This window comes from Psammomys obesus, unplaced genomic scaffold (genome assembly GCF_907164565.1).
Source record: "Psammomys obesus unplaced genomic scaffold, mPsaObe1.curated_primary_1811, whole genome shotgun sequence".
In the NCBI taxonomy this organism is placed as follows: domain Eukaryota; kingdom Metazoa; phylum Chordata; class Mammalia; order Rodentia; family Muridae; genus Psammomys; species Psammomys obesus.
The window spans coordinates 16,760,619-16,783,818 of record NW_026596256.1 but is presented as its reverse complement, the minus strand read 5'-3'; the positions used below and the strand labels follow the sequence as shown (position 1 = coordinate 16,783,818).

The 23,200-nt window shown below is 36.5% G+C and overlaps 1 protein-coding gene across 1 annotated transcript in view; it reads right to left on the bottom strand.

Moving 5' to 3' along the window:
- Positions 1–473: 473 nt before the first annotated feature.
- Smc4 (structural maintenance of chromosomes 4) overlaps positions 474–23,200 on the bottom strand; it is a 28,830-nt gene continuing 6,103 nt past the window's right edge. Inside the window, exons 6-24 of the mRNA XM_055596889.1 lie at positions 18,185–18,349; positions 17,682–17,809; positions 16,383–16,523; positions 15,567–15,717; positions 14,059–14,223; positions 13,292–13,525; positions 11,573–11,758; positions 9,765–9,926; positions 9,053–9,278; positions 8,895–8,974; positions 7,748–7,900; positions 6,928–7,054; positions 3,986–4,175; positions 3,474–3,618; positions 3,082–3,255; positions 2,266–2,448; positions 1,909–2,141; positions 1,003–1,186; positions 474–717 (exon numbers count right to left, since the gene is read on the bottom strand). Coding sequence (XP_055452864.1) covers positions 565–717; positions 1,003–1,186; positions 1,909–2,141; positions 2,266–2,448; positions 3,082–3,255; positions 3,474–3,618; positions 3,986–4,175; positions 6,928–7,054; positions 7,748–7,900; positions 8,895–8,974; positions 9,053–9,278; positions 9,765–9,926; positions 11,573–11,758; positions 13,292–13,525; positions 14,059–14,223; positions 15,567–15,717; positions 16,383–16,523; positions 17,682–17,809; positions 18,185–18,349 — 3,180 coding nt within the window. The 3' untranslated portion in view covers positions 474–564. The remainder of the gene's footprint in view (positions 718–1,002; positions 1,187–1,908; positions 2,142–2,265; positions 2,449–3,081; positions 3,256–3,473; positions 3,619–3,985; positions 4,176–6,927; positions 7,055–7,747; positions 7,901–8,894; positions 8,975–9,052; positions 9,279–9,764; positions 9,927–11,572; positions 11,759–13,291; positions 13,526–14,058; positions 14,224–15,566; positions 15,718–16,382; positions 16,524–17,681; positions 17,810–18,184; positions 18,350–23,200) is intronic.

The following is a 23,200-nucleotide window of genomic DNA, read 5'->3' as shown; positions in this document are numbered from 1 at the left end:
TTGGGAGACACCATGTGATTGATTGCTGGGAATTGAACTCAGGACCTTAGGAAGAGCACCTAGTGATCTTGTGCTGGAGAACACAATATTTCTTTAGGCAATACAGTAAGTATATTGGGGTGTTCCTGCCCTACAAGATTATTTAGACATGTAAACATTTGCTTCCCCCACTGAATTTAGTTTATGGATTAGCCTACCTAGACAGCCCATAATCCTCAGGGATGATCCTGTCTGCCTCTATGACCCCAGGATTACAGAATTTGAGATGGTGGAATACCTGTAATACCTATTATGGCAGAAGAATCCAGTGTTTGAGGTCAGGTGGTCAACACAGAACAACTGTGCTTTTTATGGCTGACCAACAATAGCACTCCCTATTTGCAAACAAGCCAGACCCCTCACTTTTATAACACAGAAACATACAATTTCTTAGAAAGACACCATGACTCTAATAAAAGAGAAACCACCAGTCATACAATTTAGAGAAACATTTTATACAAGTCATGATCTTTTACAGACAGAAACACCAAAGCTAGGTAAATTATAAAAAAAAATATTGACAAGTTAACAAAGTCCTTTAGATGCAATTTCTTTTGGATTCACTGCAACACTTTTTGTAATATTATATGTTTTATAGATTCCAATAAGTCTATCTGATATCTCAAACATATTATTTCGTAGGGAAATTATTATGAACTGGGCGTTTTTTGTTTGCTCCTGAAAAGAAAAGAAAAAAAAAGTACGTCATAATAAATACGCAAACATTACTCCTCTTCCAACGTTTGTGTGCAGTTAATTCTAACATAAATGATAGTAATGACTGCATGGAGACTGAGGAATTTTGGTATTTTTAGAAAAAGCATAGTAGAAAAAAAATCTGGCAGTTTGACAAATATCAATTCACATTTTACCTCTCCAAAATGAAAAACATTGGAAGCTGTTGTCTAATACCACAAGACATGGGGGTGGGGGAGAAAATCCTAAAAGCAAAGATTTACTCACGTATATGTAAAATGCAACAATAGACACATTTTTAAAATCCAGGGCTGCATCAATCTCATCCATGAAGTAGAGGGGAGTGGGTTTGTAGTGGTGAAGAGCAAACACTAAGGCCAATGAACTAAGCGTTTTCTCGCCTCCTGAAAGGTTAAAGATCTTCTTCCAACTTTTCTTAGGTGGTCGAACACTGCAATAATTAAAAAATGTTACTCAAGTATCTTGTAAAAACTAAGGCTAATATGAAGTGTTTCTCATAAATATCAGCAACTACTTTTTTCCTTGCTAAACCTGTGAGTGGCTTTTCACAAGTCCTAGTATTTTAGATTTCGGTTTTCTGAACAGGGTGATTTCAGTACGGAATGACTTAAAAGCTGTGACCCCCTCCTGCCTAAAACCAGTGGGTGCTGGCTTACCTGTACACACCTAATGGCCTGGCCACTTTTTATTTACTTAGTTTAGTAGATATTCCTACTAAACTACTTTAGTTTAGGAGATTAGGAACATCTACTAGAATTTCAGGATTTGTACAGTAGGCTAGCTACTAGTTAGTTTCTCTTAACCAATTTCGGAGAAAAAAAAATGGTGATGATGGAGGCCTATCTGCAGTGTCTGTGACAGTCATTTCACTGTTGCACAAGCCTGGCTACCTGGTAGGTGAGTTTCTCTATCTGTTCCCATCTCCCTGTAGGGGCATGCTGGGACTATAGATGTTTGCATTATTAAATCTGGCTTTGACTATAAATGGATTAGATACTATATAACACACTTTGTACATATTTTATGCTGTAAACCTTGATACATAACCATGTTAGTATTTATTACCAAACATAAAAGTAGTTTTAACCTTCACACCCACTCCCAAGAAACATTAAGAACTTGGAAAACATGCAAGATTAAAATCTCACAAACCTGAACATGATTCCTTCAGAAAAAGGATCCAAACTATCCACAAGCTCCAGTTCAGCATCCCCGCCCAAAGTAAGCATCTGGTAGTTTTCCTTTAATTTATTTGTTATAACATTAAAACCTGCCATAAACTCATTCAGCCTTTGTTTTCGAAGATCTTCATATGCTTGTCTAAAATTATCTCTTTCAGAAGTAATTTTGTCCAGTTCTGCTACTCTTTGCAAATATAATTCTTCCTGAATTATAAAAAACAAACAAACCCTTTTTCACATACAAATCTGAAAATTAGCATTGCTCATTATGCAAAATTAAAGATCCTAATTTAGGCTAAGCAAAATTTCTATTAGAATTCACTCATACCTTTTTTTTATATTCTGCAATGGCACCAAGATTTGGTTTCATTTCATGACACTGAGCTTCCAAAAGTGCAATTTCATTTGTTATAGAATCTGGATTCTTGATTGCCTCAAGATCCTCTGCACTTAGATCTGAGACTGTCTCAACAGGCTTATCTTCTACAGGATGCAATTTTAGTTTTGAAATCTAAGGAGAATTGGGAAGAGATAAAAACAGTTGAGTTTATTTTTATCTGTACATGCCATCTGTGCAGATGCCATAGATACCAGAAGAGGGTGCCAGATCCTGCCGAGCTGGTGGAGAGCAGTCATGTAATATGGGTGGCTGAGAACCTAATCGTGAATGTGAGAAGAAAGGTTCGTAACCACTGGGCTATCTCTCCAGCTCCCACAAACACCAACATGAAGAAATGATGGCTACAAAAATAATACAGGAACAAGTTACCACTTTCCACATAAGCTCTGGGGTGAGAGCCTGTTCAAAGAATTACTATTTTCTATGCATTTAATAATTATAGTCTATCATAACCCTCAGACACCTGAAAAGTGACTATGAAATTAAGAATCACAATATACCTAAAAAACTAGAAAGATAGCCACCCCTAAAAAAATAAAACGCTTTCACTTTTCAAAAAGTATTTATGTACAGCCATTGTACATAACGTACTGGTGTCCTTGGAGATCAGAAAAGGACACTGGATTCCCTGTAAGACTGTTGTGATCTGCAACCTGATGCTAGGAATCAAACCTGTGGTTTTCTATAGGAGCTCTCTCTCCAGCTCAAGAAGGTCTAAAATTAATTAAATGGCATTAACCTCACCTCTTTTTGCCAGTATTTTATTTTCGAATTATGTTCAGCAATGTGGCCGTCTATCTGCTCAAGCTTCAACTTAATACTAAGCGCATCTTTTTGAAGTGCATGTTCATTTTCTTGAATAACTTTTAGTTCCTGAAGTAGATTACGATGTTCTTTCTGGATTTCTGGTAAGGACTTCTAAAAAACGAAGAGTAAGTGTGACAAAGACCATATCTGCACATGTCAAACAGGTATTTTTACATTATAGACATTGTTAGGAATTCGTCATGTCCCACTTTAATTCAGAGTTCTCATTTTGTAATACACTTTAAGTTCATAGTTAAGAAAAACATAACTTACAACCAACACTAACTGCTTCAAATGTCTCCTACTCATGATGCAGAAACAAATCTTACCTCTGCAGCTTTTGTATCCTTTATGACCTCTTCTGCACTGTCTTCAATATTTTTTAGTTCTGCTCTTAAATCATTTGTTTCTTTCTCAGTGTCTTTTATTTCTTTCTCTGTGCGGAAAACAGAATCTTGTGCCTTTTTAAGATTTCTAAAAAAGCAAATACATTCAGTGTGATTTTAAAACAACTGATTTATTGAACCATCCTTGGTTTTTATGTTTATAATTACATGCTCAGGCCCAAGTTGGATTTTTTTTCCCTCTTAAGCATACTTTCTACTCTTAACATGACTTACTCCTTTCAGCCAAATGATTCAACAGATAATATAAATTAAAAAATTAATCTTCAGTGTGAAAGATTTGTTGTAGAGCTTGTTCTTACTACTTCCTGTTTCGGTCAAGCCCTAGCTCTACTACATCTTCCCTGCGCAGAGAAACAAAATGTCTATGCCTTGAATAACTGGGTTATGATATCCCAATGTTGAGGTAGTGGGTGTGGGCAGCCTTGGGGAAGTACCTGTCAGCAGTCTTTATTGCTACTTGAGCTTTAGTAATAGCAGAAGCACATTCATCCAGCTGCTTGTTTATTGTGTCAAGTTTATTTTGTTGGGCCTTGAGTTTTTGGTTGTTGATCTCGATGATGGTATCATGTAGCCGTTTAACCTCAGCTTCTACTTTACCAGCTTTCTCAGCCACGGCATCATATTCTAAAATCAAATAGAACAGCCAAATTCACTTTTCTATGTTAGTAATTATCATCTGGTGGATGTTTGTTCAGTTACTTGAAACATGCTATCAAATTTCAGATGTTTATGGAAAGACCTAGAATACTAAAGCTGTTGAACATATTTCTTAGTGGTTTTACATTCTCATTCTTTCTTAAAGTACTTCAATGAATATTCCCTACATGAGAATTTGATGTCTTAAACCCAGTTATGTAAACATGTTTTTGTTTTAATCCCAGGTGTGGGATATGGGGCTGCTTCAGTTTGCCCACAGCTGTTGACTATGATTGTCTTGTGCACTAGCAGGGGCATGATCTTTGCCAGCTGCAGACAGTTTAATTCTGGGCACTGTGGAGGGGAATAAATGACAGAAAGGGACGGGAACTGCTCCCAAGAAGTGCGGCTGTACCTCCTGCTGGTTCCTGCTCTTGCTAGTATGTCAAGTGGCTGTGAGAAAAGAGACCATAAGAAGAAATTGAAGATACCCTGATGAGATGAAGATTACAAGGAACTCAACTTTAGGAAGCAGTTTAAAGAGGTCTATGTCAATCTTCCCTTCTTAACATTCTCTGTCTCCTACTCAGTGTTGGGGTGTGGGAAGGGATTGTGGTGGAGCATTGTAAGAAAAAAAAAAAAAGGCCAACACCACACTGTCATACTGTCATCCCCACTATGACAGTGAGTGCATACACACACACACACACACACACACACTCTATTAAAACATTAGCAATTGCCTTGCCTTGCTGAGGCAGTGGGACTTAAGAGTTCAAATGTACCTTGAGCTACGTAGTTGAGATAGTTGAGACTAAGTCTCCACCTTACATAGAAAGGGAAAAATTACATAAACTGCCTATAATTTTCAGGATTTTTACTTAAAATTGTATGTCTAGTTTTAATGGTTTACTAGAGCCATTGTTCATTTAAAACAATGGATACATTCAAGAATTAAAAATTGGGACTTAACAGCTCAGCTGGGTCTTGAGGTCAATTTCTAGCACCTACATGGAAGCTCAAAACTGTCTCATGGTAATGCCTTCTTGATGTGCATACATAGACAAAACACCCATCTACATAAAATAACATCTTATAAAAACAAAAACTAGTTATTAATAATCACTGTAGTTACCCTAGCCACTCTAGTGGTTGCCCTCTTAAGTCTTATTGCAGCATCTTAGCCACAGAGACTTCTAAAACCTACATTATGATAAAATTATTCACTCTCAATATAACCAACCCCACACTCACAGAATTTACTGATAACTGCTAGCATTTCTGGGCAAGAAGGCTATGCCTCTGTCTGCAGACCACTCTCCAATGGCATCTGATTTCACTCAATCACTGGCAGGTAAAGTCCCAAGGATCTGAACTATTCCTTCTTTACTCTAGTAATGATGTTCTTTTTCTTGTGTTCTTTAAACACTGCAAAATAGCCCTGTTACTCAGTTGGCACTTTTCTACACTCCACTTTGAGTGACTTTCTCATAAGTATCTTCTGGTCAAAGATTTTTGTCCATCTTAAATGTGAAATATTTGAAAAAATTAAATTTACTGTTCTCAGTAGCACTCAGTACAAAGTGCTTAAACATTAAAAATATAAACATGGCCACATACTTGGTCTCTTATGTCTTTATTATTTTTTTGGTTTTTTGAGACAGGGTTTCTCAAAAGAGGCCCTCCATGGCCTCTGCAAGCTCCTGCCTCCAGGTTCCTGCCCAGTTCTAGTTAATGTCCTGACTTTCTTCAGCAATCAACAACAATGTGGAAGTATAAGCCAAATAAACCCTTTCCTCCCCAACTTACTTTTTGGTCATGGTATTTTGTCACAGTAATAAAAACCTTAAACAAGATACCAGGCGTGATGGTACCTTCCTTTAATCCCAGCACTTGGGAGGGAGAGGCAAGGCAATCTCTCCAGCACAGCCAATACTACACAGAGAAACCCTGTCTCAACCCTCCCACCCCAACCAAGAAAAAAGGTAAGTTCTTGTGAGGCTAGAAAGGTGTATGGCATAACCTACTATTTCCTTGCATCCAATATAGAAAGAACATGCTCAAACACATGGTCAACGGACTGAAGTAAGACTGCAAAGCATGCTATACCCACAAGTTTCCTTTTTTTAAAAGCTTCTATTTATTTTGACTGATATGTTCTATAAAAAAAGTTGACAAACGTATTTGCAATAAGTCTTGAAAGTAGTTTTACTTTTTACTTGCTGTGTGCTCTCCTTTGATTAACTTACTTTCTCCAAATCTTTGATTTCTAAATGTATTATTTCTAAACTTTATTTTGTGAATGCATTTTTGTCTGCATGTGCATGTGTATGTCTTGTGCCTTTAGACATCAGAAGAGGGCATGAGGTCCTCTGAAACTGGAGTTACAGAATCAAACCCAGGCCCTCAGAAATCAGCCAGTGCTCAGATCACTGAACCAACCCTGCAGCCCACAATCTAGTAGTCTAATGACTATTTTGAAGATTTCCTGTGGAGAGCATGCTGCCCACCCCGTCACCATATGCACATGACTGACTGGAGCAAATACACAAACCACTTAATGCTTTAGTTTCCCTTCTTAGCAAATGAATTGGAAACTAATTTACAGTTTTTTATTATATACTAAAAACCATATAAATCAGCACTTGCAAGTGACTTAATTGTAATTTTTTATTCTACAAACTGCTCAACTGCTGCAAATTTTAAAAAGCTTCGGTTAAAACTTTACTTTTAAACTTACCTTTTTTGAAAGTACTGACATTTTCTTCTAGTGATTTCTGCTTCTTTTTATCAGGGGCTGTGGTAAGCACATTAGCTTCTAGTTCTTTAATTTGTATACTCAAATACTCTTTTTGGTCTGATAAGCCCTATAAAAATAATAGCATTTATAATCAGTATTTCAACTTAGTAAGAATAAATATTTCTTTGAACACTGAATTTTTAAAGACAAAGGAGAAAACAATTGAAATTACCATCAATTTAAAAATAAAACTGATCAGTAAAGAAAATGTGTGCAAATTCATCACAAAGATAATGAATTAGAACCAATATTTGGACAATTTGGTATGAGTGCTTTAAAACAGTGAAACATAACTAATTATAATTTCAGAAATATATCTTCCAGAAATAATCAGATGTATGTATAAAGGCATAACTATAATGATATGCCTTCTTGATGTGCATACATAGTTGAGTAAGTTGCCTTAAAGCAGAAACAAGTGGCTGCTAGGCATAAGAGTACACACCTTTAATATTACAGTCAGGCAGATCTCTGTGAGTTCAAGGCCTAGACAGTCAGAACTACATAGTGGACCCTACCTTTACAAAAACTAAAAGGGGGAAAAAAAACCAAGCAAGACAATTCGTATGCAATTAAAAAAAAGAAGCCACTTGTAAAGAGTGATGTTAGTAAGCAGTAATGTAGGTGCTAAGGACAAGCACCTATGTCTAGAGTGGGAAATAATAGCCATCTTTTATTGGAAGCAAGCCCAAAATGCTTCTTCGCAATTTCTATTGACTAAGTCTCAGCCACTATTCAAACACTCACACAATCAAGGTACCTGGATGCTTGCAGTGAACTTTTCTAATGTATTTCTCATTTCTCGTTCACTATTCCGTAACTTAACTACTGCTTCTTCATGTTGTACTTTCTGTTCTTGGATTTGTGTTGCTTGTCTAGAATGTCTTTCCAACTGGGATTCCATCTTATTTACCTGCAAAGAAAAGGGATGAAATTTTCTCTAAGGGCTACCCCCTTAAATTTCTTATGTTATTAATGTTGTGGCACATCCTGTGGGCCAGGGTTTGACTCCTGGCCACTATATAGCTAGGGGCCTCACAACCTCCTGCAACTATAGTTCCAGGGGATCCAAAAGCCTCCTCTGGCCTCCTAGGGAACCAGGCACGCATATGGTGCAGACACATAACACCCATTCACATAAAATAATAATAATAATAATAATAATAAAAGCCCCAAGCTTCTGAAAAGACTAGGATAAAAAGTAGTAGTGATGTGGATTCTAAGCGATGCAGAAGACCAAAGAGATGCTCATGAGCTCCAGGCCAGCCTGCCTACACAGGGAAATATGTAACCAAACAACCAGCTTCAAATCCTCGTATTAAAGATTAAGAGACAATCACCTATTATTTCAATAAAATCAATATTCAAACATTTGTGTGGAAACGCATGAACAATTTCAAAATATAAGTGGAAAGTTAATGCACATTTTTGAAAAAGGTATCCAAGCTAAGAGCATTCTGGTGGTTGAGGAGTTCATGCCCAATGGCCTCACAAAGGCCAGGCTCATCTGAGCCCCCAGATGCCCAAAGCTTTTGAAATAAAATTTACAAACATGGATAAGAAGTCTTTGCAATACCTAAAGGAACTACTTTGAAATAAAAAACCCCAAAATACATAATACAGTAATTTTGTGAAAATAAACGATAGATATTAAAGATTGACTAAACTATGAAAACTCTGTATGAAACTAATGTATTAACTAAAAGAGGTGTGTGCATTTATTTATTTGTACTGTGATGTTAGGCAAATGCTTACTACTGGGACACTCACCCTTTAAGTATATACTTTTTAATATGTTTTGAACAGCAGAAAGGACTTAACACAATATTAACTTTTATGTAATACAAAATCTGTTATAACAGTTTACAACAGCTAATTTTGTGACCACTACTTTAGATAAGGCTAACCTCTTCTTCAGAGATTTCAACGATAACTGATGAGCCCATTCTTCCTCTCATTACTTTGCTTCCTCCACCAGTCATTGTACCTGGGAAACAGGAGAAGTCAGTTTTTATTGTCTTACCCAAGATTAAAAACTGTTTGGTGGGAAAAAAACCCAACATACCTGACTGTTCTATGATTTGGCCCTGTAGAGTTACTACTCTCCACCGTCTATCTTTTTGATATGCCACTCTTGTAGCTTGATCCAAATTGTCAGCCACCAAGGTATCTCGTAAAGCAAAGTAAAAAGCTTGGCGGATTTCCTCATTTTTTACCTTAACTAAATCAAATAACCGAGGAGTATTTTCAGGAGTTTGAATTTTGGCCATTTTTTTGGCCCACACCGCCATCTAAAGTTAAAAAAGAAAAAAAAAGTGCATATAACAAACAATCTTGTGCTCTAAGTAGTATAATCATTTTTTTTTTTTAAGACAGGGTTTCTTTGGATCCACTTAACTCTGCCTCTTGAGTAGTGGGATTAAAGGTGTGTGCCACCCCCCACCCAGCTCCTAAACCAAATCTAATCATGGTTCTAAGTGCACTGATACGTAAATGTAAGAGCTAAAGTCTACACAACCCTCAGAAACATCAAGCACTCATTGCCTACCACTCCTAAGGGAAAAAGGACTGCTCCAAGTTCAAAGTCGTCTGGTCTGATACCAAGTTTTAGGTTATCCACCAATTTATCTTTTAACCTCCAAAAGCATGTACATACGGAATGTAAATTTTTGAATCTTATCAGGAGTTAACTGAACAATGAAGAAAAATCTAAAACTAAGGGAAAAATATATGGCACTTTCAAGTTAAATTATAGGAAGCTTATTATAAATACCCACCTTATCCAAACCTATAAAAGTTGCAACTCCAATATTATTTCTTTTAAGGAAGTTCACACATTCTTGGGCCGTATCAATAGAATCAACGACAATGTAGTCTAGTGCATGGCAACAGGATGAAATAGCAATATCATATTTTTCATCAATAGCTCCCAAGTCTCCCTAATAATTAAAAGGAATAAAACATTTATAAAGAATTAGATTTTAAACAAGCACAGGTCATTTCATTACTATTCACATTTTCCTCCTTTTGGTTCCTGAAGCTAAAAACTGAACCTTGCACCACCTGTACAAAGTCCCTAAGTCCTCTCAATGGAAGACTAATAAATACACTTGGTTTAAAGAAGCATAAAAGTGGACTACAATGCTTCCTTTTAACACCAATCACCCTTCAGTTTCTACAAGAGAACCAACAGGGAGGTTAATGTGTGCTAAGCAAGCATTCTACTACGGAGCTATATCCCAAGCCCTATAGTTTCTAGTCTACCATTGAATGCTTATGAATATGTGATACAAATTTTCAAATTTCTGGTTGTGAGCTTAGCTCACAACGGCTGAGCCATCTCCCTAGCCCATGATGTGAATTTTTTGAGTACAGGATGTAAGAACTGTTTTATTTCATGAAAACAACATATGGATGAGACCTAAAAGAACATATAAGCAAAACAAACCCTTTTACTTAGAATTATATGAATCAATCTTTTAGCTATATGGCTTTAGATCTTCAGAGCAAATAAACAGGATCAATCTCTTTATCTTTAAGAAAATAAGGTAGAAGCCACACAATATCAGATATAGAAGCAACCATAATGGTTAAATTCTATTTGTCCTTCCAGATCATTCTGTTTCCTTTTCCAGAAGGCTAATAGGGAACCCATCAACTGGCTCTTTGGGCTCAAGTCCCAGTTATAGTTATGGGGCAAGAGATAAATAGAACTAAGATACTTACATTCTTTCAAATCATATAGTGCTCTTCCATGCTAAGACTCAGGAAGGTAATGGTCCCCCAAACTGGTACTACCAGAGTTCTTAATTAGCTAATTCATCTCCGAAACCCATAACCAAAATTCTAAGTATAATGTTATGAAATTTAGAATATATTAAAACCTTATTTATTTGTCTGGACGTTCTAGCAGGAGATTACAACTACTGTACACCCTTCACCAAAAAACCCAGTCCTCTTCTAATTGGATAGGCCATCCTATTAGAATGCAACTTCAGGAAGGACACCCTTTGATGGTGAGAGAGAAATAGGAAACAGGCAACATCAGTCAAATCAACCCTGGTTATTAATAGGATAACAAATCTAAGCAATACTGCCTTATATCCTAAAATTGCTTTTGTTTTTAAGATAGGGTCTCACTATGTAACTCTGGCCTAGAACTAAATATGTAGACCAGGCTGGCCTTGAAGTCAAAGAGATATATCTAACAGCCTCTGCTTTCTTAGTGCTGGGATTAAAACATGCACTACAATTAAAAACAAACAAACAAACAAACAAACAAACAAACAAATAAATAAGAAAAAAATTGCTTGTGTGGTGCCAAGTGCCTAGCACTTGGGAGGTAAAGGCCAGAGGATAAGAAGTTCAAGGTCAACCTTGGCTACAAAATTAGTTTAAAGCCAATTGGAGCTATATGAGATCCTGAATCACATGACAACAAAAAATTTTAAGAACAAAACTATTATGTGTGTGGTCATGTCCTCCTGAAACAAAAAATGGATGTTATTTTAGGCATAGCAACAATTCCGTCAAGGTAAAAATGTAATTCATAATGACTTTCTGAGTAAAATGCAATCTACTTTACCAATCTTCCATATATTCCTGGGATCCTCCCAGATTTCTTTTCTTGAATTATTGCGTCAAGTACTTTCCCCCTACTTCGATTCATTGCTAAGGAACTCTTTGCTTCTTCAACTTTTTGGAAAAGATCATGAACCAAACTTTTCAAGTTTATTTCTTCTTGTGCCAATTTCTGAAGTTCTTTTTCTTTCTAAAATTGAGAAGGAAATGAAACTGACAAGCATGTAATTTTAAATACATCCAATAGCAACAGAAAACTATTTGTAACGTTTTAATAATAAGGGAGGCCCTGAACTAACACGAAACTTCCATATTTCTATTTTGCCCTGGCTTTGAAAATACAGGTAAGTCCCTCCTATTTTAAAAGGAGCAAAAGTTCTTTGGGTTGACAAGAGAAAACCCAGATCTTTTAGTAACTATAGGTATACTATATAGGTAGAAAAGTATGTACTACTTCTCAAGTTCTGCCCTAAACAAAACCAAATCCAGGAGCCGGATTCCAGTTATGTGTAGTTCCTCTGGGCAGTTCTATCGTTGCTATAGCTTTTTGGCCAAGCAAGTAGCAAAACAAAAAGGCATAGTTCCTAAGTAGAGGGGGAAAAGGTGAGAGGGATAGCTACCAACCAGAGGAACAACACACCCAAATTTAGTTTCTCAATTTCCAATTTAGAAACAACCTCTTCTCTAACTGCTATTCTCCTCTATTGTACAGGCACAGAGTAAAAAGCTCAAACTATAGATAGATGAAACAATCCAAAAATAAAACAAAATACTAGAAAGAAATATTCACTGGATATAATTTAAATAAATTTTAAAATTTACACATCAGGAAACTGTCTGATGATCAAACAGTTCAAATCTGCTAATTTAAAAATACTTATTTTTGAGGGAAGGGGATGTAGCGGGGATACAAAGTGAATAAATTGTAATAAATAAAATTTAAAAAAAAGAAAAAAATACTTATTTTTAACTGTGTGTGTGTGTACGTGTGCACGCATGTGTGTTAAAGTCCAAAATAGAGTATCAGAACCCCCTGGAGCTACAGTCACAGGCAGTTATTAAGCACCCAGTGCGGGTTCTGGGAACTAGTCTTGCATTAAGAGCAGCAAATATAAGACAGAGATGCTAAGGCATCCCTTCAGGCCCCCAAATAACCATTTTGGTGGTCTGAGGATAAACCTGGTTAAGAAACTTTTAAAGAGTTTGCATATTAATCTTTATGTAAGTTATCTACATTTATAGATTTAGAAAAACACCCTTTTGGGGTGTGTGTGTTTGGGTAATAGGCTAGCCTGGTCTAGACCAACACTGGTCTTGAACTGATCTTCCTGCTTCTACTGGGGACAGGCAAGCACTCTGCTAACTGAGCTACATAACCAGCCTGAGAAATCTGTTTAATTATACCGATGGAACTGTGGCAGCAGTTATTTTTGTTGTTTGCTTTTGGAGACCCCCACATAGTCTCATCCCACTGTTTGTTTTGGATGTATTATGGATGGAACCCAGGGCCTTGTCATGCTACAGAGGCTGTCTACCAGTGACCTATACATCTAGCCTAATTCAAATACTGAAATGCTTTCTCATTCAAGATTATGGTGAGAAAAATTTCTACATGCCAATCACTTAAATCCCTGACGTTAAAAACAAAACAAACAACAACAAAACCCCACATAAAACTCTAGTGTTGACAATATTCAGACAGAATATAGAAGCAAAATTTTACCTTCTTTAATTCCTGTTGGGTCTGAGGGAGCTCTGTGTTTATATCTCCGATGGCAGCTCTCCTTTCTTTGAGCGTCTCAGAAGCTGTAACTAAAGCTTCCTTTGTCTTACTTAGTTGAGACACAGCTGTATTATGTCGACTGAGATAGATATCAAGTTCTGACTGAGCCACTTCCATTTTTGATCGTGCTTCATTTACTGATTTGTTAAAACCCATAAGTTTGTTTTCTTGAATCTATTAAGATATGAGTTCATAAAATTATTAAACATATCTTCAAGCTCAGACTGAAATGAAAATTATACTTCTTGAGGTCTGTTAGAAAAGAAAAGTTTAAAAATATAGAAGATATCAAGAAATAATTCTTGTAAGTGGAACATATTAGTACACTTTCAAAAATTAAAAAATGCAATCATTAAGGAAACCTTGGACTTGCATGTAGATTTCATACTGTTTCTACACTACACAGTTTAAGAACTACTCACAAAGTTTCTCCAAATGTTTTTATGTTTCTTAACATTTTTTCTTTCAAAAACAGAAAAAAGGCGAATAGTGTAGACTGGCATCTTAGGTACATTAGACTAAAAGGCTAAGCAGTCTGAGCTCATCTTGCTATGTAGCAGAGCTCTGTCTCTAACTCCTCATCCAGCCTGCCAGGTAGCTGACATTTCAACAGGCATGTACTGCTACTCTAAGCCTAAACTTACTTTTAGAAGCTCATGTTATTGCAATGAGCATCTTCAAGTTAGGAAGAACTCACCAAATCTTACCTCCTTTTCTTTCTGAAGCCCTTGTGTTTCCTGTTTAAGGCTATCCATAACTTCTTTTAACTTTTTTTCTTCTTTCTCTCTTTCTTTCTCAAGAGAATTGCTTCTAGTTGTTGTCTCATCTATGATATTCTTACTCTTGGCAGGTACAGTTTTCAGCTCTTCAACCTGGGATAATGAAACAAAGTAAAGCTATGGAAATATATTCCTGGAGGTACCCAATACTATTAAAATTTACTTAAAACAACCAAGTATTTCTCAGCATCTCTAATTATAGCTGTCTATAGGCAACACACACTGAATTATCTTTGTTTGCTCCCTTCCACAACCTGATTACAATATCTTTAAGAACTTTATTCAGAGGCCTTATGTAGTTAAGATTTTATCCAAAATACATTCTGGTAGTAATCATATACCAACATTTTATTCCTTAAAACGAATGCCCCACTGCTGGAGAGCTCAGCAGTTAAGAGCACTTGTTACACTTGCAGAGGATCTAAGTCCAATCCCCTCACCCAGGTGCTCACAACTGCCCATCGGCTGCAGCTTGAGGGGATCCAATATCCTTTTCGAGCACTTACACACACACACAGTACAAATACATTCAGAAAACACTTAAAGGTCAGAAAAACCAAGTCTTGGGTGCCGTGCATCTATTTTTATCTGACAAAGCTACTGAACACAGCTTGAGAGACACCAACTTACTTAGCTATCAGAGTCAAACTTTGCTTACACACTAAGCCACCTGTCCAGGCCACAAAATTTATTTTTAAAATTTCAACCTCAGAATAGATAACCTGTCAGTCAAAGCCTTCTCTTTTTGCTAAGTGATTATTTTTACTTTTGCAGAAGGCAAGGATTATCGTTCAAGTGTATAGGGACTACTCAGTGGGTAAAGGCATTTACCATGAAGCCTGATGACCTGAGTCAAGCTGAAAGGAAAGAACTAACTCTGGTAAGCTGTCCCCTGACTTTCAGATGCATGTAAGAGCACACAGGTGCATGCAGAGACACAAGTGAATAACTTTTTTGGGGGAGAGGGATTGTTTTTAAAAACGCTGTAATATCTAATAAAAAAATCATCTTTAGCCCTCTAACATTCAGTAGACAGAAGGATCTCAGTGAGTTCCAGGCCAGCCTGGTCTACACAGGAGTTCCAGGCCAGCTAGGACTACCTAGCAAGACCTCCAAAAAGAAAAAACAAACAAAAATAAAAACATGAAACACTTAAAAATCCCTTTAAAATACTATTTTAGGAATAAGAAAATCACCACTAGCATCAAAATAGTATTGCTGTTTAGGTGACTGTTTCCCCAGCATTATTATTACTGTAAGATCTGAATCTCAATGTATAGAATGTAACCTTTGGGACAAAATTGTGTTCAGACATAAAATATTTTACACTAAGCATCAAAATTATTTTACTCAGGGACTAAAGCCAAGTAAATTTGGAAAAACAATCAGATCTAGTATTTAGACATGAAAAATTTTGGATTGCCCCCATTACCTACCTTTTCTTTATCTTTCTGAAGTTGTTTCTCCAGTTTTTTGGCTTTACTTGTAGCATGTTTTAATTTTTCCCTAACTTGAACATCTTCCAAATCTAGCTGTGTAAATTTTTCTTTATTCTGTTCAATAAACTTTGTAACTTTATTGAGTTTCCTATCAAAGACAGTAAATAATTAGTTAGGGATATAGTCTTTCTGGTATGTTTCACCTATGAACATGGCAAACCTCTTATAATAAGAATCCTAAATCTTCCAGGGTGATCTTCCCAGAGAGCTAAAGACATTTTTCTTTTATAAATCACTATAGCTGTCTTATGTTTCCTAAGCTGGCCTTGAACTCAAGAGAACTATCTGCTTCTACTTCCCAAGTACTGGGATTAAATGTGTGTGCACAGCTCAAACCTAATGTGTTTTAACTATGGCTAGGTAGGTAAAAATTTGTCCATAGAAGTTAAAGAAATGAAATGCACTTAAGTCATAGATATTGTTTTCTTTGAAGATTGGCATAAAGTAATAATTTCTAAAGTCTACCTAAAATAACTAAAATTTTATTTCTAAATCAAATTTGTAAACTATGAGGACTAATGGGTCAGGGAAAACGCTATGTTTTAGTTTTGTGTGTTTTTGTGCCACTGGGAGAAAAGCATGCCCTATTGTACGACTTCAAAGTTGGGCAAATCTGTAACAATGAGTTAGGTGCAGGGAGGTGGTGCCTAAAAGGACTGACTTATTTACTGGGAAATGGATCATATTCAATGTGTTTGCAGTAAGTGCAAAACTGAATTTAAATACTCTTTATACTTTCCGAAAGATTATTACTTTTCTATATCCTTTACAGCAGAATTCTTAGCCTTCATTTCATTTGAAAGCATATTGCTTTTCTCAGTAATTTCTTTAGTGTCTTCATGAATTTTTTCCTTCTGAGTTTTCATTTCAGCAATTCTTTTCTGCAGATCATAACTAGAGGGGAAAATTAGAGAATATAAATGCCATTAATAAAATCGGTTGCTTCTAAAATATTCTTATTTACCAATCTATAGCAAGCTAGGGTAATGGGAGTGGTGGGGTAGGACCTCTGCATTAAGGCTAGATAGAATTTCAGAACTAAATTGCTTTGTTCAGTCAATAAATTAGATATATTGTAAGAATTTAACAGTATAGTAGTATCTGGTTTTGCCTTTCATGATTTCAGTTACTTGTATACTGTCATCTGAAAATACTAAATGGGATATTACAGAATAAACAATTTTAAATTGCACACTGATTAGCACTATTAATTTTTCATTTTATTCAGTATACCAACACTGTATACATCAACCTTATAGTCACTTAGTAAGTAACCTTACTGGGATCAGCTGTGAGGTATCACTATGCTTTTTGTTCAAATGACTCGTATTTCTAAATAATGCAAATGTCATAAAACATGAATAAGGGGGCTAACAAGATGGCTCAATAAGAACCATCTTATTGATTTTTAAGCATGAAGACCCCAGTATGAGCTTTCTGCATATAGTAAAACTATACAGCAGCATGCCCAAGTGTGATGTTATCATCAGCATTGGGGCGGGGAGCACAGTGGTGCTGTGGCAGAAATGGTGGATCCCAAGAGTGTGTGACTACCTTGCCACCTGGAACAGGGTGCTTCTGCTTTCAGAAATTGCCATACAAGAGAATGAAACGAGAGAGAAAGTGGAAGACAACCACACCTTGCTCCGGTTTCTGTATGCACATGCATGTCCGTGCCCATGTCCACACAAGGGCGCATACACACTATACAAACACAGCAAAAACCAAACACAGATTGGGGAGATGATTCAGAGAGTAAAAGTGCTCACAAGACAAACCTGACAACCTGAGTTTGAAATCTGGAACCTCTTAATTGAAGAAGAGCATGGTCTCTGAAAGCTGTGCTCCTACCTGGCGAGTTAGTCACTCGCACAGGAACAACTAAAACAACAGCCACACAGAAGGGCAGATGGACTCTGACTTGGTGGCATTTCCACAGTCTATATATGAAAACAAATAGAATACAGAAAGGCTGGGCACTCCCTGCGATTTCTACTAGGTTCTTGAGTATCAGCCCCTAATGACGGTGTTACAGCTGACCAGAGTACTTACATGTAATATTGACAGATATGATTCTTTTTCTTAAAGATTTCATTTTCCAGGGTAAGGAACTCAATGGCTATGTTTTTCTCTCCTTCTAGGGCATCCTTTTCCTTTTCCACCATTTTAACTCTGTTTAGCTACAAATATTAAAGATTTAAGACATTTCATATGTAAAATCAACTTAAATAAAAGCATCATAAGCAAAGGCTAATATAACAACAGTTCAGTAAAAACAAAACTGCAAACTTTTCTGTAAGTAGAAACTATAAACCATTTTTGCAAGTATTAAAACTATAAAGCAAGTATTCAACTTGTTAAATTCAGTTCATCTGCAAAAAGACAGGGTTTTCTCTGTGTAGCCCTGGCTGTCCTTGAACACTGTAGACCATGCTGGCCTCAAACCGAGACCTGCCCAACCCCCGCCCCGAGTGCTAGGATTAAAGGCGCACCAGCATTGCCCAGCTAATAAAACATTCTCATTGGCAACAAATGTCTACTGAAGATTCATTTACCTTTTCTCCTCTGTGTTCATTTAGTATTTCAACTCTCCGACACAAGACTTTAATAGGTTCATTTAGCCGTCCGCAGCCAATTATATCTTCTAAATATTCAAGCATACCCTCATCATGTTCAGTCTGGCCTTTTGGTTTCATCATAGCAATCTGCTCGACTTCACCCTTAAAGAGAGTCATATTCATAACTCATTGTATACAGCAGCTAAATTTCTTCTTCAGCGAGAATAGGGTAATCCCAACTAAATGATATTCACCAAGTAGCTAAAGATATTTTATGCAAGGGGTCTAAAATCCCTTTCATTATGTATATTCTTACAAAATTGCTGACAGTACCTACCATACACACACACACACACACACACACACACACACACACACACACAGGTGCCCTATCTAGTGGTTTTAAATAAATAAAATTTTCTGTTAAGCGATTTTGGTAAGGCACACTACAAATTATTACTAACAAGTTTGCTCATTCTAAAGGAATTTTTTAAAAAGTGTCTTCACAGTTATAGTGCACAGGGCTCCTTGCTGAGTGCTTATGCTTTCACTCTGCATAGCTATCTAATTTCCCTAAATACCTGATGTGAATTTAATAAGGGACCCACTTCATAAAAGATGACTAAAACTTCTGAGAGTCTTAACTGGGAAAGGAAAATTTCCCTTTAAACACCTCAGCTAGAGACAGCGAATAGCATAGTTATATCCTATGAAGGAAATCTTCTGTTGGAATAAATCTATCAACTTTGAACTAAAATTAAAATTTTTGATTATCTAAAAGAAAAAAAACCCAAAAAGACAAAACAAAACAAAACTCAAAACCTACAAAGCAGCACCTAAGACTGATTTCCAGGTATCCAGTTAACTTCAAATTGAAGAAAATTCTGTAGCTTTTTTGTTCTCTAAACATTGTAACAGCGAAGGAATAGGCAGGAAAATGGGGGGGGGGGGGCGCATTTTTAGTGAAATGGCCAAGAGAAGGATTAAATGTGAAGATATTTTAGTGATCCCTCTTTTTGTTTTTTATTTTACTTTTGTTTTTTTTCAAGACAGGGTTTCTCTGTATTGCCCTGGCTATCCTGGACTCACTCTGTAGACCAGACTAGCCTCAAACTCAGAGATCTGCCTGCCTCTGCCTCTGCCTCCCAAGTGCTGGGATTAAAGGTGTGAGCCACCACTGCCAGGTGATCCCTCTTTTTATGACTGTATGACTCAACCTTAATAATTAGGCTAAACTGCATCGAAGAAAAAGAATCATTTAACATCTTAAAATCTCCTCACTGGCTGGTTGATCTTTAAGATACGGTTTAAGTAGCCCAGGCTGGCCTTGAACTTCAAAAACTTTGCCTGTCACTGCCTACCAAGCGCTGGGATTAAAGCCCTACACTACCAAGACAGGTTAACAAGTGCACTTTTTAATAGTTTTACACATCACCATAGCGTCAATACTTGATGATCCAGCAGCGCCGCCTGACCACCAAGTGTAAAGTAAAACTGTAAACCAAGATGCCTATATGTGTGCCAATACTATATTATGTAGGTATTTATAAAGAGTATTTTCCTGTCAGTTCTCCAATCTTTGTATCAGCTATTTTAAGTTTATGTAGGAGCTAAATCTGAAGTATGGTCAAAGCTGCAGATTGTAGTAGTAATTTTGGTCACTGAGACCACATACTAACTCAAATATCTAAATTGTCTATTTTAAGGCAAATAACAATAGGAAAAAATTAAGTCTGTTTTTTAAGCAATCAAAACCTGGGGTCCAGTAAAACCATATATCCAAGTACAAACATTTGAATAGCATGTTTCATGCCCAAACTACTTTCAGAAGGTGTATACTTATTAAGTAACCTAGCTTGAGAGGAAGCATGGTGGTAGTTTTTATTATTTGTTTCTTCCAAAGTAAGATGAAGGATGCAGAGCTGATTGCCTCTCACTCTAATCAAGTTGTTAAGTTAAAAGACAAGTTCATTTATAAATCAAAATAGTCCTTTTTCAAGTCTCAAGCAACACTACATTTTAAATTGTATTATACTGTAATCTTGTTTTTGTTTTCCTTTGAGACAGGGCCTCTTTATGTAGATCAGGCTGTCCCTGAACTCAGAAATCTGCCTGCTTCTGCTTTCTGAGTGCTGGGGTTAAAGGCAAGTGCCACCACACACCCTGCTATCGCATTCTTCTAAAGACCCAGATACTGAATGAATAGAGCACAATCACTCAGGTCTTTAATTATAAGGGCTCCTGTAGCATAAAAACCAAACCAAACCCACTTTATTCTTTTATGTACGGGTTGTAGTGTTGGCATGTATGTTTATGTTCCACACATGGGCAGTGCACCCAGAGGACGGAAGAGGGGGTCAGATCCTCTGGGATTGGAGTTACAGATGGTGATAAGCTCCTGGGCAGGTCCTCTCTTACCGCTAAGCCACCACTCCAGCCCCTGCTGTGGCTTTTCAATGACAACCTAGAAATTTTCTTATGGTTTCGGTACTACCACCCGCTCCTCTTTGCTTTCTAATATTTCCATTTCCATTTTATGTAATCTGTGGACAGACAGAAGGCATTTTTCAGAAAATTCTAGTTCACGTAAAATATTTTTCTTAAGGCAGGCAGTAAACAGTGTATTTCTGAAATAAATTTCTAAAAAAAATTTTAATTCTGTATATGTGTCCATATGAAAACAGGAGTGCAGATGCCTATGGCTTCAGAAGAGGGTCATGAATGTCCTGGAGATGGAGCTACAAGCAGTTCTAAACTGGACGCTGCAACAGCAGTGACCACCAAAGATATCTCCCACCACCCAGAAAAGGTTTTTATCAATTTGGATTTAATCTTTCATAGCAAGGTTAAAAATTACAAATAGTAACAGAACAGTGATATGTAAAAGTCATTTCAAGTTGTCATGTCATGTCCAAAGTGGTGTAATTTCATACACTCTCATGTCAGAGTGTTGGGGCTGGGCATCTATAGTTGAAAACCTAAAAGGAAGTTGGGCATGGTAGCACCAGGCTAAACCCCAGTACTCGGGAAGTAAAACAAGTCCTTTTACTTTCACTAAAATAATTACAGATAGGGAGGGCTGGAGAGCTGGCTCAGCAGTTAGAACACTGACTGCTCTGTAAAGGACCCACGCTCATTAACCAGCACTGATAGGGTGGCTCAAAAACACCCCTAACTCCACTTCCAGGAGTACTGATGTCTTCTCCTGCCCATCTTGATACCAAGCACACATGAGGCACACATGCATGCACACAGGAAAAACACATACATTCATTAACATACATCAAACAAGAGCCTCGTGTGCGCTAGGCAATGACTACCACTGTGCAATATTCCAAGCCCTTGGGTTTTTTAGTTTTGCCTATATACTTTCATTTTTCCTGCTTTGTGCAGCACTACAAGTTAACTTCTACCTTCCTCAAGTAATATTTTACTCTAATTTTTCTACAAAAGGACAAGTAGCCAAATCCCCAAGGTTAGTATCTGTCTAAAGTCCACAAGTGAAAAGGAGGATGCTTTTGTGGGTAGTTTTCTATCTATTTTGGGTGCTTAGGGGCAGCTTTCTAGCTTGTTTTTTGGAGTTGACACACTGGATCAGACACCTTTAGAAAATTGAAGAAGTAACAGTAAGTCAAAATTTTTCTTTTGAAATTTAGTCAGACATGCTTTTAATTTTTCTTTATTTCTACAGATTAAGAGACTACAATAAATACTTTATATGGCTTGCTAACTGTAAAGGTATGTTAAAAAAAACCCTGAGCAACAACTCAGAACTTAGTTCATCCAACCTCCAAAGTAGAAAACAGAAAAAAAAAAAAAAAGACAATCAGTTGTTTTATTTTATAACACAAACACAACAATATTGTTTATAGTCACAAGAACTAAAAATTGACAAAAAACAAAGTTCTGCTTTTTAACAAATCTCCAAAACCACCACAACACAGCAATTTATTAATGTAACTTTGAAGGGGAACAGAAGCATATGATTATGATTTCTGTAACCTGAATGGAACAAAAGCATTAACTAATGAGGCAAACCAATAAAACCTAAATTAGTAAGTCATAGTTACCTATGAAATACTACAGACTAATAAAACTTTTCTTGTTTGGACCAATAGCCTCTAGCATCACAAACCCTCTCCAGTGAGATATAAAACTATATAAACCAACGGTCAATCAACTGTGTGACTACTTCTGAAGTACACATGCCCATAAGGAAAACAAATGGGCTTTAACCATCTTTACATTAATCTTAGCACAGTGCCTCATTAGAAACACATTTCAATGGTTAGTGAATCTTGGAGCCCAAATACTAGAAACACTTAAACATAAATCCATAAACACCACGAAAGTTAAAAAAAAAAAAAAAAATCGATTTCTAAAATTTAGTTCACTTTAATCTTAAAAATCTGCTTTTCCTAAAATTTAGATTACATAAGATGTAATCATTACCACTTCAAGTCTGAATACTTCTATTTTGGATGCCGATACTATGATACTGTCTTCAATTCTCTAGCCTCCCTAACCACAGATAATTTTTAGGACAAATGTTAGTGAGGAGAGTAAAATGAAAGCCTCAACCTTACTTACCTTCACATGCTTTAAATCTTACTAATTGAAGAGTCAAAGATTTTGAGAAGGAGCTAAGAAAACCTCACAGAAACTACTTCCACGTACCCTCAAATTTAACAGAATTCTGAGTTCTATTTAGCCCTAGCTGCTAAAGTTCTTATCTGAGTTCAAACAAATCAAACGGAATCTGTTAACTGTTTAACTTAATATTCTGTGGTAGGAGTGTGAAATATAATTATTAGAGTACAGATGAGGCTTCAGTGATGAGGACAAACAAGTATCCAAAAGCATGTGTTTTAATATAAACTCAACAACTTAAGCAAATAGCAAAGAATGAACAAAAGATAAGTATAATTTTCTACAAAATGTTACCACCATTAAATTTAGTATTATAAAGGAACAGAATTTTTTATAGTTAATCAAATTGAATTACATGCCTAT